Source organism: Procambarus clarkii, chromosome 24, assembly GCF_040958095.1.
Source record: "Procambarus clarkii isolate CNS0578487 chromosome 24, FALCON_Pclarkii_2.0, whole genome shotgun sequence".
NCBI lineage: Eukaryota > Metazoa > Arthropoda > Malacostraca > Decapoda > Cambaridae > Procambarus > Procambarus clarkii.
Genome location: NC_091173.1, coordinates 21508786 through 21524994, shown reverse-complemented (window position 1 = coordinate 21524994; position 16209 = coordinate 21508786). Strand labels below are relative to the sequence as shown.

The following is a 16209-nucleotide window of genomic DNA, read 5'->3' as shown; positions in this document are numbered from 1 at the left end:
GTCTTCACTTCTCCCACAGGTACACAGGTAATACCAACCAGGTATACATGTGCAGTGTGTGTGCCTGCACCTAGCTCTTGGACCCTGTTTTATACCTGTTGCTTGTCTAATGTATTGACTCAACCTTTTTTCTGTCATATACTACCTAAACCCCCGTCCTCCCCCCCCCCCTCTCTCTCTCTCTCTCTCTCTCTCTCTCTCTCTCTCTCTCTTTCTCTCTCTCTTTCTCTCTCTTTCTCTCTCTTTCTCTCTCTTTCTCTCTCTCTTTCTCTCTCTTTCTCTCTCTTTCTCTCTCGCTTTCTCTCGTTTTCTCTCTTTCTTATGCATAGTTTTAAATATATTATAATAATAGGAAAAACAAGAGAACAGAATCTTGACCAGACCACACACTAGAAGGTGAAGGAACGACGACGTTTCGGTCCGTCCTAAACGTGTTCGTCCCTTCTCCTTCTAGTGTGTGGTCTGGTCAACATACGTTAGCCACGTTATTGTGACTCATCGCCTGCAAGAGAAGAGAATCACTGCGAGGAACTAATGATGGTCATTGTTATTGTTTTTGGACTCAGCCACTGGGAACCAAATGTTGCAAGTAGGACGGGCTATAGTGAGCCCGTAGTGAATTTCCCTGGCACAGGAGCGCGCTGAAACTAATGATGATCGATAGGCAGGGTTTTAATTGGTGAGTACACCGTCCACCAGACTAGTCCCAGAGCTGAGAGGTATGAGCTACGAGGACTACAGGTGTTAAACCTCACGTCACTGGAAGACACAATACAAGGGGACATGATTACCATATACAAAATATTCAGGGGGAATACACACGTCAGACAAGGACCACCACATTTAGCAGGGGCAGTACACCAACACAGTGACACAGCTGGAAACTCAATACCCAAATGGTCCACACACACACACAGTATGATTTGTTCAGTATCAGAGTAGTGTTCAATGGAATGCACTCTGTGACTAGGAAATGTTGTGGCTACCTAACCTTGCGGTGGTTCCGAGGATCAAGGTCCCCACGGCCCGGTCTCACACCAGGCCTCCTGGTTGGTGGGCTGGTCAACCAGACTGTTTGACGCCGCTGCTAGCAGTCTGACGTATGGATTACAGCTCGGTTGATTGTCGGGGTTGAAGGTAATCTTATCTTCGGAGGCAAGGTGCTGTTGACGAGATGAGTGTAGCGAGATGAGTGTGAGGGTGTAAGTGTTGACGCCTCCGGCAAGTGACGAAGGTCCTTGACGGAGAGCAGGGAGTGAAAGCTGAACCAGTTGGTGGGGGAGGAGGTGGAGGGGAGGTTTGGTTGGGGAGAAAGCAGAGGCCTGGCTGGTGTTGGGGAGACAGGTTCCTGCTGGAGAGATGGTGGCTCCTCTCACCTGCTGAGAGAGAGAATGTTGTTGATATTAGTTTACTTCATTTATTATACCCATCCTGTGGGCGGTAGTGGACCCCCTACCCATCCTGTGGGCGGTAGTGGACCCCCTACCCATCCTGTGGGCGGTAGTGGACCCCCTACCCATCCTGTGGGCGGTAGTGGACCCCCTACCCATCCTGTGGGCGGTAGTGGACCCCCTACCCATCCTGTGGGCGGTAGTGGACCCCCTACCCATCCTGCGGGCGGTAGTGGACCCCCTACCCATCCTGTGGGCGGTAGTGGACCCCCTACCCATCCTGCGGGCGGTAGTGGACCCCCTACCCATCCTGCGGGCGGTAGTGGACCCCCTACCCATCCTGTGGGCGGTAGTGGACCCCCTACCCATCCTGCGGGCGGTAGTGGACCCCCTACCCATCCTGTGGGCGGTAGTGGACCCCCTACCCATCCTGCGGGCGGTAGTGGACCCCCTACCCATCCTGTGGGCGGTAGTGGACCCCCTACCCATCCTGTGGGCGGTAGTGGACCCCCTACCCATCCTGTGGGCGGTAGTGGACCCCCTACCCATCCTGTGGGCGGTAGTGGACCCCCTACCCATCCTGCGGGCGGTAGTGGACCCCCTACCCATCCTGTGGGCGGTAGTGGACCCCCTACCCATCCTGCGGGCGGTAGTGGACCCCCTACCCATCCTGTGGGCGGTAGTGGACCCCCTACCCATCCTGTGGGCGGTAGTGGACCCCCTACCCATCCTGTGGGCGGTAGTGGACCCCCTACCCATCCTGTGGGCGGTAGTGGACCCCCTACCCATCCTGTAGGCGGTAGTGGACCCCCTACCCATCCTGTGGGCGGTAGTGGACCCCATGCCCCCATACAGGCAGTAGCACCAGCAACAAGAAGGCCCTACCAGCCACCAGTATCAGTAACAACAAACATTATTGCTACCACTGTACCGACTACTACTATCACCACTATCCTCTGTGTCATGTTGACAACCATATTTAATTCCAATAACAAGATACAAATCATTATGCGCGCGCACGTGCACATGCGCGCCATCCCTGCCTAGACATGCGGCCAGAACACTGCACATGTAAAGTGTGGCCGCAAAACCTACCACATACCGCCTCCCAACTCCAACAACATGATTGCCCGCCGTTCCTCGGCCCACTGTGTGCCTCTTAACCTTTCCCATGACTGCTTACAGGATGGGATGGCGCGCATGTGCGCGTGCGCGCGAATAATGATTTCTATTTTGTTATTGGAATTAAATATGGCTGTCAACATGACATAGAGAGGATAGTGGTGATAGTAGTAGTCGGTACAGTGGTAGCAATAATGTTTGTTGCTACTGATACTGGTGGGTTTAGCTAGGCCTACTTGAGGCACGTGCTACTGGGTAAATACTGGTTCGGTAACAGGGTTGTTGATTTGTGGAACTAATTACAGCGTAACGTGGTGGAGGTGGGGTCCCTCGATTGTTTCAAGCGCGGGTTGGACATGTATATGAGTGGGATTGGGTGGTTATAGATAGGAGCTGCCTCGTATGGGCCAATAGGCCTTCTGCAGTTACCTTTGGTCTTATGTTCTTACTGCTCCCTCCCCCCCCCTCCCCCCTGCCCCTACTACCAAGGCTTGTCATGGGCCTCAGGGCTCACAGCTTACTGTTAAGCATTTCACACATCTTGACTATTGGACGCTAACTATTCGCTAGGTGTTTGAGACGTCTCGCAAGTAATTGCTTGTAAATGGAGATTGTGTAAAAGAATCACAGCATCTAACCAACGAATTTGTGTAGGTAAACAAACGTTGTTGTTATACATTCAGGTACTGGGAACCAAAAGTTCCAAGTAGCACGGGCTATGGTGAGCCCGTAGTGGACTTACCTGGCACAGGAGCGGGGCTGTAGTTTGTGGAGGTTAACGAACGAACATGAACGAACAATTCGCTCTAATGAACGAATTCATTACGAATTGAGTGAGTTATTTGCTGAACGAAGGATTGCAAATGAAATACAACGAACATTAGTGAATGTTTACACGCATAAAGAGCGAATAAAGTGCTAACGAACAATTTAGGAAAACATAACATTGAGACTGAAAATGAGCACAACATTTCCTGAACGATATTGTTAAAATTATCTTGTAACGTGTCTCTTTCCCACCAGGTCTTAGAGGCGCTAAACTTGTTGACTGTACTTGGTCAGAGGTTCTCTGGCCCCGTGCACGTAACTGTGGGTACAGTGTAGACCCCCCAGGTACAGGGGGTACAGTGTAGACCCCCAACTACAGGGGTACAGTGTAGACCCCCAGGTACAGGGGTACAGTGTGGACCCCACCCCCAGGTACAGGGGTACAGTGTAGACCCCCCAGGTACAGGGGTACAGTGTGGACCCCAGGTACAGGGGTACAGTGTGGACCCCAAGCTACAGGGGTACAGTGTAGACCCCAGGTACAGGGGGGTATTATCGTGTTTAAAAAGTGTTGTGTGAAGGCTCCTCCGGGCATCATGTGAGAGAGGTGAAGCAAGTGTGTATATATATATTAAGTGTTTCAGGAAAAGTGTAGAGGTCTTCCAGCCGGCGGCGTCATATATTTGGTGGATATGTGATTATTCTCAAGTGCAGTTAAAATTTTGCCCCGAGGGGCGAGTTTATTGTGCAGCGCCATCTTAAGTGCAGTGTTTTGTGTGGTGACTTGTGTGGGTGGTGTTGGCGTAGTGATGATGTAGTCGGGTGTGTGGCACCACCACAGCACGGATGACTTCTCAGGAATGGTCACCATGATCAACCGACCCCAGCACTTGCCGTGGACTAGCGCCACTACCGCCAGGAGCCACCACCAGAGGTAAGTGTCCTTCCTACACTCCAGTTCTTGCTTGTGCATTCCTCACCCCACCATTCCTGCTTGATGGGGTTCTGGGAGTACTCTACTCCCCAAGCCCTTCCGTCTCGCCTTCCCTCCATCCTCTCTTCCATCCATGTTGTCCACATCCCCTCACCTATCTTAGGGCGGATTCATATCCTGTAATTATATTTGGTGTGGATGTGTTTACAGATGTAATAGGTCACTCGTAGAAACGCTTGTCCATCTAACCCGTCCTCTTAAGAGTTAGTCGCATTTTGACGTATTGACATACTGTCCCGTTTTCTGTTTTGGGTCTTCTGGTAGGTTAGGATAAAGGCAATTTACTACGATAGTTTTTTGACGGTGGGAAACCTTAGGAGGACGGTGCTGGCCCATCAGTGTGTGGGGGAGAGGGTGAGCCAGCGGGTGCTGAAGTATCCCTGGTCTACACCTTCCTTGTGGTACTCGTGTGGGTAAACTTGAACTTCAGACTTCAGGAGGAGACATTGGCTAGCGTGGAGTGGTGGTGTGAGGCAGGTGTGTGGAGTGGTGGTATGAGGCAGGTGTGTGGATGGAGCGGGTACACCTCCACCAGCTGGGCTAGGATACTTTCAGCACTTATGTGCAATAAGCACTTATGTAACAATTCACTTAGGGTATATTACACTAACAGTAGAAGTCTAAGAAATAAAATTAACGAATTAAATGCTCTTGTCTGCACAGAAAAAATAGATATTATTGCACTTACCGAAACGTGGATGAATGTAGAAAATAGAGAACTATTAGCTGAATATCAAATATATGGATTTAAACTATTTCACACAGATAGATATATTAGACGAGGAGGTGGAGTAGCCATATATGTTAGGGACAATTTGAAATGTAGTCTCAAAGAGGGAATCAAAACAGAGCCACACACAGAAACTATTTGGATTGAATTAAACGAAAAAGCTAATAATATTATAATAGGAGTAATATATAGGCCACCAAATTTAGACAGAATGGAAGCAAAGCATCTATGGGATGAAATATCTAGAGCATCTAGATCTAACAGTATTTATGTCATGGGTGACTTTAATTTTAGCGGAATAAACTGGTTGAACAAAACAGGGAATAGTGAAGCAGAAGATTTTCTAGAATTAATTGACGATTGCTTTCTTACGCAACACATTAAGGAACCAACACGGGAAAATAATATTTTAGATTTAGTGTTAACTAACAGGGAAACGCAAATTAATGACATCGAAATAGGGAGTGAGCTAGGGAGCAGTGATCACAAAGAAATCAGATTTAGCATAGAATGGAATAGACCAGTAGGAGAAAATTCTGTTAAAGTGCCAGATTTTCGAAAAGCTGATTTTAATAGCCTAAGAAATTTTTTGGGTCAAATTGATTGGAAAGGCTTGGGTATGGGGTGTGGGCCGGTCTTGGAGCGAGACATGAACCCAGCGATAGGTGACTTAAATGGGGATTTCGATGTGGATTCAATATATAACTTATTTAAGAATATTCTAAACAAAGCACAGGAACGTAGTATACCATACAAATTGAATAGATCGTATACTAATGACCCAAAGTGGATAACAAAGAATTTGAAGAACCTTATAGGTAAAAAGAGAGCTTGGTACAAAAGGATTAAAAATGGGGAGGTCACTTTAGAACAGGAATTCGTACAACTGGTTAGAAATGTTAAAAAAGAGATAAGGAAAGCAAAAAGAAACTATGAAGTTCGCATAGCAGGGCAAGCAAAGACAAATCCTAAAGGGTTTTTTCAGTTATATCGTACTAAGACTAGGGAAAGGATAGGTCCATTAAAAACTGAGACAGGTCAAATAACAGATAGTGATGAAGAGATGAGTAGTATTTTTAATAAATATTTTGTATCTGTATTTACTAAAGAGGAACTTAACAATATGCCTTCAGCCGAACAAGTCTATGTGGGTGGGGACGAGGACAGGTTGACGAGTTTAGCAGTTACCAGGGAGGATGTTCTTAAACAAATAGTAAAACTCAAACCAAACAAATCCCCAGGGCCGGATGAAGTGTTTGCTAGGGTGCTTAAAGAATGCAAAGAGGAGCTTTGTGACCCACTGTCAACCATATTTAGTAAATCAATAGAGTCAGGCAGAGTGCCAGAGTTTTGGAAAGTTGCTAATGTGATACCAGTTTTTAAGAAAGGAGATAGATCACTTGCGTCTAACTATCGACCAATTAGCCTAACGTCTATTGTGGGAAAGTTACTCGAATCTATAATAGCAAATAAAATTCGTCTTCATCTTGAAAAACATAAATTAATAATTGAGTCGCAACATGGTTTTATAAATGGCCGTTCATGTTTAACAAATTTGTTATCTTTTTATTCTAGCATTGTTGAGGCAGTTGATAGTGGTAAGGATTGCGATGTTGTATACCTTGACTTTAGCAAAGCTTTTGATACAGTGCCACATGAAAGACTGATTAAAAAAATAGAGTCATGGTATTGGGGGTGCTATATTAAGCTGGATTAGGGCATGGCTATACCAAAGGAAACAGAGAGTTAGTATAAATGGAATCAAGTCAGAGTGGGAAAATGTTGTAAGTGGAGTGCCTCAAGGCTCTGTCCTGGGACCTCTGTTGTTTATAATATATATAAATGATTTAGATTCAGGTTTGAGTAGCAACATTTGCAAATTTGCCGATGATACGAAAATCGGTAGGGAAATTAATTCGGAGGAGGACTCACTATCACTTCAAGTTGATCTAGATAGGGTTTTGAAATGGTCAAAGGATTGGCAGATGCAGTTTAATGCTGATAAATGTAAAGTTCTGAGGTTAGGTAATGATGATAGAGTTACAAGATACGAGCTAGATGGTGTTGTGATTGCGAAGTCGGATTGCGAAAGGGATCTGGGAGTTATGATTAGTAAGAATTTAAAACAAAAGGATCAATGCATAAATGTTCGTAATAAGGCAAATCGGACACTTGGATTTATTAATCGCAGCGTTAGTAACAAGACACCTGGTGTGGTTCTCAAGCTATATCTTGCTCTAGTTAGGCCCCATTTAGATTATGCAGTTCAGTTTTGGTCGCCATATTATAGAATGGATATAAATTCACTTGAACGTGTCCAGCGTAGGATGACTAAGTTAATTCCCCAAATTAGAAATCTTTCATATGAAGAAAGATTAACAAAGCTTAAGTTGCATTCACTGGAAAGGCGAAGAGTTAGGGGTGACATGATAGAGGTTTACAAGTGGATGAATGGACATAACCGGGGGGATATTAATAGGGTATTAAAAGTATCAACACAGGACAGAACACGAAACAATGGATATAAATTGGATAAGTTTAGATTTAGGAAAGACTTGGGTAAATACTGGTTCAGTAACAGGGTTGTTGATTTGTGGAACCAATTGCCGCGTAACATTGTGGAGGTGGGGTCCCTCGATTGTTTCAAGCACGGGTTGGACAAGTATATGAGTGGGATTGGGTGGTTATAGAATAGGAGCTGCCTCGTATGGGCCAATAGGCCTTCTGCAGTTACCTTTGTTCTTATGTTCTTATGTTCTTATGTATCCCCTAAAGAGCCACCTTACAGGGACCACCTTTTCACCGCTGTGTTGTGTGTTCATGTATAAAGAAAGAGGTGTTTAATGGTGTAAATCAAGTGCCTTGTGTTACTAGGCCTCGTGCTCTGGTGCCGGGTTTATGGCAGCCTTGTATCAGTCACTGTCATCAGGTGTGGTTGGCTTGTGTGGTATTTCCACTACGAACATGCCTAAATGAGGCCACTTTAAAATTGTGCCACCACCACCACCACCGCTGCCTACTGCGGTGGCACACAGCCTATTATATAAACAATTAACAGGATAAGTACAGAAAGTTCAAATAGAAACATCTTGGCACATAGGTTGGTATACCCATGAGAGTTTGGAAGCCGAGTTGAACTGTGTGGTGGGTCAATGTCGGAAGAGTTCAAGTATGTTTATTGAGACAAGAAAGAAATACACCTCAAAGGGATAGAGTAGCTTAGGCTATTTCTACCCTCCCCCCCCCCTTCCCTGTCGGAAGAGATTACAACGCTGGAAAGTGAGACCATGGGTCGGCGCCGCGACGTTTGGAAGTGTTGGCGTGTTGTGGGGAGTCCCAGTGCTTCCCGGGATGTTCTCCAGTACTGTGACGTCTCTGACTCAGACGCTGCCTCGCCTCTCAGTGCTGCTTGTGGTAAAGATAGACTGAAGAATGTTGTTGTATAGATTCAGCTACTCGGAACAAGTTCCAAGTAGCACGGGCTATGGTGATCCCGTAGTGGACTTACCTGGCACAGGAGTGGTGCCATATGATGTGATGCGACTGAAGAAGCTGGAGAAGGTTCACAATGAAGAAATTGATCTTGGGATGCCCAACAAATGCTATGATTGAGGTAATGGGTGATGGTATTATAGAGTATTGGGGATAGAATTTCTGAGATAAATGTAGTGTCGGTAATTAGACTATTGAGGGTCGTGGGAGCTAATGGATTAATCCTCTCAGGTCAAAATGTGGCAAGAAATACACAATCTATCATAAAGCAGCTGCGAGCAGCCGCGTCCAACAGCCTGGTTGTTCAGTCCAGCAACCAGGAGGCCTGGTCGACGACCGGGCCGCGAGGACGCTAAGCCCCGGAAGCACCTCAAGGTGACCTCAAGGTAAGTAATTAAAGAGGGTGTATGAGAAGTGTGTTACAAAGTAATATGTCTTGCAAGATTGTATTGCAATGCATAAAGAGCAATTACCACCACCCATGGAAGGGATGTAACGCGGAGGTGGGGATCATGTCCCTGCTCAAGAACAATAGTGTGGACGTATGAGACAGGGCGGTTGAGGCCAATATATGATTGCGTAATTAGAAAATTATCTTAAACATTATGTTTATTGGACAAGTATAGATTTAGGAAAGACCTGGGTAAATACTGGTTCGGTAACTGGGTTGTTGATTTGTGGAACTAATTACCGCGCAACATAATAGACGTAGAATCCCTTGATTGTTTCACGCGTAGGTTAGACAAATAAATGTTATATTCATTAAGTATTAACGAATGAGATTGGGTGGATATAAATTGGATCTGCCAGGTATTGGCCAATAGGCCTTCCGCAGTTTTCTAGATTCTTATGTTAACTGACAATGTCTCCTCACCGCAGACTGAACAACAAGAGGAATATGATTGCCGGGTTAAAGGAAGGGAAGAGCAGAAGGGAACTATCAAGAGAAAGCACCAAGCCACTACGACTATATAACACTTGGAAGAGGTCAGGTTAAGCCCGACAGAGAGAGTGCATCTTCTGCCAAACTGTCACAGAAAAGCCATTACTTCACTATCTTCTGGAATGTGAAGCAACCAATGACCTTAGAAGAGCTTTAAGAGTTCCTGAATCATGCAGTGGCCACCCTGAAGCCATCAACACAGCCACTCTCCTGGTCAACAAAGGTGTCCAGCAGCTGGACACCCTCATAAAGACTGTGAAGCAGTATCCTCCCCCACGATAACAGCTTGATGGTTAAATGCAACCTCAGAACACTGGGAAAACAAAAAAAAATTGTACCACTTACGGGCTATTCATGCCCGTGCCACCTCTTGGGTGGCTTAATCTTTATCTATCTATCTATCAGGTTAAGGATTTGGGATGGGGTCAAAGGTATTAAAGACGCCTGTGTTTTATTGGTAGTAGAGGAGGATTGGAGTCGTTAAGTAGGTCTTAATCATTAAGCAGGACTTAATCATTCATTCGGGCAGGTCCTTAAGCTTAATTTTCCATGGAATACGACCCTCCAAATCGTTCAAGAACCGGTTACCCATTCACTGCTGGGTACAGAGGTGTACAGTTAATGATTGGTGCCCAATCAATCCTTCCCGGCCAGGATACGAACCAGACCAAATCGGTGGCGAGTGTGTTACCACTAAGCCATGGAAACTGCTAAGTCTTGTAAGTCAATAAAAACTCTGTAGCTATCACTAACATCAGATAAACATTTAATAATCCACTCCGAGGTACTGTTGCCTTTGAGAAACCCGAACAAATTACTGGATAGCTAATCTACCAAGTATAAAAGTCAATATAATTTACTCTGCGGGTTATTCATGCCCGTGCCACCTCACGGGTGGGTTAATCTTCATGAGTCAGTATCCTCTCCATCAGTTTACATAAACACGAGGTTAAGGACACAGGTCTCTCACGGGAGACATCTCCCGTCACGCAGGGTGCAGTCGCACCTCCACAGACCTCCAGTATCATCTATTGATACTGGTGATGGCTCAAAAGGGCCACCACTTACGGGGTATTCATGCCCGTGCCACCTTTTGGGTGGCTTAATCATTATCAATCAATCAAGGACACAGGTCTGTACTCTCCAACGGGTTTAGGGACAAGGATCATCTTAGCTTTGTTCCATTTTCCGGGAATGTTGCTCTGTTTATACCTAATATTAATGAGGTCTAACACTGGGCTGTTCTCCGTATTTCGTTAAGTATTTCATAAGTTACTCCGTCGTCCCCAGGCGCGGTAGAGTTCCCAGTGTTAATCTCTGGTGATGCCTCTGCGTGTCATCACCAACTGTTTCCTGATGGAAATATAAAAAAAATCGCCTTAAGTCTTCACAGGAATCTAATGATACATTGGAGGGGGGAGTCTAGTGGACCAAACTCTCACAAGTCAATCTTGGGGAGTAGAAGAACTCCCAGAACCCCATCAACCAGGTATCAACCAGGCTAACTTGGGCAGGTTGTGGCCATATGTAGGAGAGCGGGTGCTCGCGGGTGAGGGTGTGCGACCACTCACTGGCCAGTGTCCTGCACACTGAGTGCCGGCCTCTACTTCTCATCTTAGGCAGTACATGTGCACTAGACTAAGCCAAAACAAAGTTACAGCCCCGCTCCTATGGTAGGTAAGTCCATTACGGGCTCACCATAGCCCGTGCAACTTGGAACGTTTTGTTTCGAGTAGTTGAATCTAAAACAACATGAAATAACCCAACTCAGGCGTCAAATTAAAGTGACGACGTATCTGTCTTGGACCTTGTGAAGACCTCAAGGGTGCAGGACGGACCCAACCTGAGGTTATTTTCATGTAGTGTGATCAGTGGGCGTCTGTGAGTCTTACCTGCCACCCTCCACCAGCTCACGGCCCTCCACCTGTGGTCCTCAAGGTCCAACCGTATATGCGCAGTTTGGGTTGCGTTTGACAGATTATTTAGGTTAGGCACAAGGTAGGCTAGGCCTACTGATGACCTTAGTTCCGGTTGATATAGTGTCTCGTACGAGTAGAGGGCGGTGAGTGTGTGTGTGTAAGAGTGTGAGTGTGTGTGTGTGTGTGTGTGTGTGTGTGTGTGTGTGTGTGTGTGTGTGTGTACTCACCTATATGTACTCACCTATATGTGCTTGCAGGATCGAGCATTGACTCTTGGATCCCGCCTTTCTAGCTATCGGTTGTTTACAGCAATGACTCCTGTCCCATTTCCCTATCATACCTAGTTTTAAAAGTATGAATAGTATTTGCTTCCACAACCTGTTCCCCAAGTGCATTCCATTTTTCTACTACTCTCACGCTAAAAGAAAACTTCCTAACATCTCTGTGACTCATCTGAGTTTCCAGTTTCCACCCATGTCCCCTCGTTCTGTTATTATTACGTGTGAACATTTGATCTATTTCCACTTTGTCAATTCCCCTGAGTATTTTATATGTCCCTATCATATCTCCTCTCTCCCTTCTTTTCTCTAGTGTCGTAAGGTTCAGTTCCTTCAGCCGCTCTTCATATCCCATCCCTCGTAGCTCTGGGACAAGCCTCGTCGCAAACCTCTGAACCTTCTCCAGTTTCTTTATGTGTTTCTTCAGGTGGGGGCTCCATGATGGCGCGGCATACTCTAAGACGGGTCTCACGTAGGCAGTGTAAAGCGCCCTAAAAGCTTCCTCATTTAGGTTTCTGAATGAAGTTCTAATTTTCGCCAGTGTAGAGTACGCTGCTGTCGTTATCCTATTTATATGTGCCTCAGGAGTTAGATTGGGTGTCACATCCACTCCCAGGTCTCTTTCTCGAATCGTTACAGGTGTGTGTGTGTGTGTGTGTGTGTGTGTGTGTGTGTGTGTGAGGCAGCGACACCCCGAGGGCTGACCCCGCCTCTCCTGCCCCCCCCCCCATACAGGTCCCCAACCCCCATTATGGAACACGTCCCCTGGGGCGAGAATGGCCAGGCTTCACCACCACGACCTTGGCTGTATTAGGGGGGGTCACTGCCCCCTTTACTTGGTGTGATCAACTACACTCCTTGGTGCTTGCGGTCCCACGTAGGCACCACACCCCAGTGACGTAGTTGTTTATCCATGTGTCTTAAACACATAAGTGTTAAAAAACCCATAGGACATGTTTCTCGAGAGCTCTCCTGTGTTGGTGCCTCACCCCAGATACTCAGTGGGGTTATCGTGCATATTCTGCCGTGGTTCCTGGATGTGGAAAGAATTATTTAAAAATGAACATTTGGAATCAGGTCGGTGTAATATTTTCCACGTGTAGATTATGACGTCACCGCTGGTGTTGCAGGGCGATTTAATACGAGAGATTTTTAAGCTTTGGCAATAGTTTAGGTGTTTAGCGAGTGGATCCGAACCTCTAATGTTCTCTCACCATTCTCTAACCCTGTCCATGGAGGACAGAAGAAAATGTATATATGCTGGTTAGCATTGTAAATGTGTGGCCACGTCTGTGGTAGAAAATAATAAAAAAAAAGAAAAAAAAAAGAAAAAAAAAACTTCCCACCTCTTGATAGTGAGGTATGGTTCGATACTGTGATAGTGAGAGGTAAGGTTCGATACTGTGATAGTGAGAGGTAAGGTTCGATACTGTGATAGTGAGAGGTAAGGTTCGATACTGTGATAGTGAGAGGCATGGTTCGATACTGTGAGAGTAGCACAGTACACGGGAGACAGTAGTGAGAGCAGCCACTCACCTGGGGGAAGAGACAGAGGAGGAAGGTAGGGAGAGTGGCCAGGAGGTCCTGGAGCAGGGGAGCCGTTAAGAGAGAGCTGGTCTCGGGGGGCGCAGTTACAACCCCTCGGAAACTTTGCCGGTAAAATGGAGGGGGGGGGGGGATGTTGCCTGCCGGGAGTGTCGTGAGGGGGTGTTGCAGTGGCTGGGTGTAGTGTTATTGCAGTGAACTACCCCTGTGGGGTATCTTCTTGAGGTTATCTTGAGTTAATTTCGGGGCTTTAGTGTCCCCTCGGCCCTGTCCTCGACCAGGCCTCCACCCCGAGGAAGGAGCCCATGACAACTGACTAACTCCCAGGTACCTATTTACTGCTAGGTGATGTGTTAGGTTAGGGTTGACATAGGACAAGAGAGGGATGAAGCGCACGCACACGCGCGTGCACACAACTGTCATACCGATTGGGTAATCAACGTTAACAAAGACCGAGGCGGCTGTGGTGATGGGCAAGGGTGCCCATCACCACAGCATCAACTGCCCATCACGCAATTCTCAAATTTGAGGCGGCGGAGTACCTGTTTAAACTTGTAGAATCCTGAATGCAAGTTTAAACAGTTTAATAGATCAAAGGTGAAGGGAGCCGATAGCCATCACCACCTCTGATAGATCAAAGGTGGTGATGGTGTGGGAGGAGTATAAGGGGGCAATGATTCCAAAGGCTAACCAAGCTACAGCACCGCTCCTGTGCCAGGTAAGTCCACTACAGGCTCATCATAGCCCGTGCTACTTGCAACATTTTGTTCCCAGTAGCCTGAGTCTAAAACAAGGAGGAGGACTAACCAGGCAGAGACCCAGAGACACATCAACATGTTACACCACCAGGTGTCTTTAATTCACGGGTACCTATTTACTGCTAGGTAATAGGGCCATCAGGGTGAAAGAAACTCTGCCCATTGCTTCTCGCCGGCACCGGGTATCGAACCCCGAACCACAGGATTACGTGTAAAGCGTGCTGTTTACTCAGCCACTGGCCCGTGTGTGTGTGTGTGTGTGTGTGTGTGTGTGTGTGTGTGTGTGTGTGTGTGTGTGTGTGTGTGTGTGTGTGTGTACGTACGTACGTACGTACGTACACTGCACGTTCTCAAACCAAGTACATTCCATCCAACTGTCGATCCCAAAGTCGCATTCATAAATTTTACATTCTGTTGATTTAAAATATGAATTAATATTATATATTCGCATACTGTGCATATTTAGGCACTGGTTAAGTTAGGTGTTTAGGTTCTAGTTGGCGATTATTTGTATTTGTCGTACGCGGGTGAAGCATTTACAGAGTTGTTATTGAAACAAAAGTCGTCATCTATGCATTTGTTGGAGAAGTGTTCGGACGTCATCAGTTGCCAGTCGTGTGTAAAGACTTTTTCATTCATAAACAAAGTTTGGCGGGGTGCATGGCACGGACTTTGGCGTTGTTTATGAGGACGGGACGCGGGGTGTTCACTCAGTGTACCACAAGGGCTTGATACTGACCATACATTCCCTCGGGTGAAGGAAATTGAAATAAGTTTATTGAGGTAAAATACACACAAAGGGATGAGGTCGCTCAAGCTATTCTCACCCCGTTCAGTACATCGTGTTAATACATACATATAAACACATCACAAACAATAAACATATTACCAAACATTCTGAGAGATAAACATCCACGTTTCCTACCGGGTGAAGGTGTTCAGGTGTGGCCACCCAACACCTCCAAATTTAATGTGATTATAACATTAATTCTTTCATGGTGATAGTTTGAGGGTGTTGTCGTTGGCTCGGTATATAGCTTATACTCCTCACATTCTTTCTCCTGCAGTAGGAAGAATAGGTGAAATTCTTGGTCTTGAAATGCATTTAGTTTTTATAATAAGATTCTCAACTAAGACCTAAGCAGCTTGCTCTTACCTTCTGTTCACTTTGTATAGCTTCCGGGGATCAACGGCCCCGCGGCCGGTTCCCTACCAGGCCTCCCGGTTGGTTGTCTGGTTAACTAAGCTGTTGGACGCGGCTACTCACAGCCTGACGTACGAATCACAGTCTGGTTGATCAGGTATCCTTTGGAGGTGCTTGTCGAGTTCTCTCTTGAACACTGTGAGGGGTCGGCCAGTTATGTCCCTTATGTGTAGTGGAAGCGTGTTGAACAGTCTCGGGTCTCTGATGTTGATAGTTCTCTCTCAGAGTACCTGTTGCACCTCTGCTCTTCAACGGGGGTATTCTGCACATCCTGCCATGCCTTCTGGTCTCATGTGATGTTATTCTGTGTGCAGGTTTGGGACCAGCCCCTCTAATATTTTCCACGTGTAAATTATTATATATCTCTCCCGCCTGCGCTCAAGAGAATACAGATTTAAAACTTTTAATCGGTCCCAATAATTAAAGACTTATAAGAGAGGATTCTAGCGGTAAAGGATCTTTGCACGCTCTTTATGTCAGCAACTTCTCCGGCTCTGAATGGGGCTGTTAGAGTGCAACAATAGTCCACCCTAGAGAGCACTCTTGTGTAGTGATGCTGAACTTCTTGCAAGCCATCAGCAAGCCATTCCCTGCCCCAGGTGTCTGCTGCCCTTCTGCAACAGCTGTTCAACAGATGGTTATAAGCTGTGGAAAAAAACTGCTTAACTAATCCTTGATAATTTTGATAAGCTGGATTATTTAACTAGTCTTAAAGCTTTTGCATTGATATTGGGAAGACGAGCACAAGCTGAGCCGTGATTGTCAGTCATGATCCTTATTTAAGGTAGACTGTTGTGTGTGACGTCAGAGCACCCCAAGTGCCACTTCTGTGGCCTCCGCTACTCTTCCGCGGCCTCCGCTACTCTTCCGCTACTCTTCCGCGGCCTCCGCTACTCTTCCGCGGCCTCCGCTACTCTTCCGCTACTCTTCCGCGGCCTCCGCTACTCTTCCGCGGCCTCCGCTACTCTTCCGCGGCCTCCGCTACTCTTCCGCGGCCTCCGCTACTCTTCCGCGGCCTCCGCTACTCTTCCGCGGCCTCCGCCACTCTTCCGCGGCCTCCGCCAC

General features: G+C 46.6%; 1 protein-coding gene across 1 annotated transcript in view; it reads left to right on the top strand.

The window, feature by feature from the left end:
* Positions 1–3144: 3144 nt before the first annotated feature.
* lilli (AF4/FMR2 family member lilliputian) overlaps positions 3145–16209 on the top strand; it is a 173815-nt gene continuing 160750 nt past the window's right edge. Inside the window, 1 exon segment of the mRNA XM_045747644.2 lies at positions 3145–4215. Coding sequence (XP_045603600.2) covers positions 4142–4215 — 74 coding nt within the window. The 5' untranslated portion in view covers positions 3145–4141.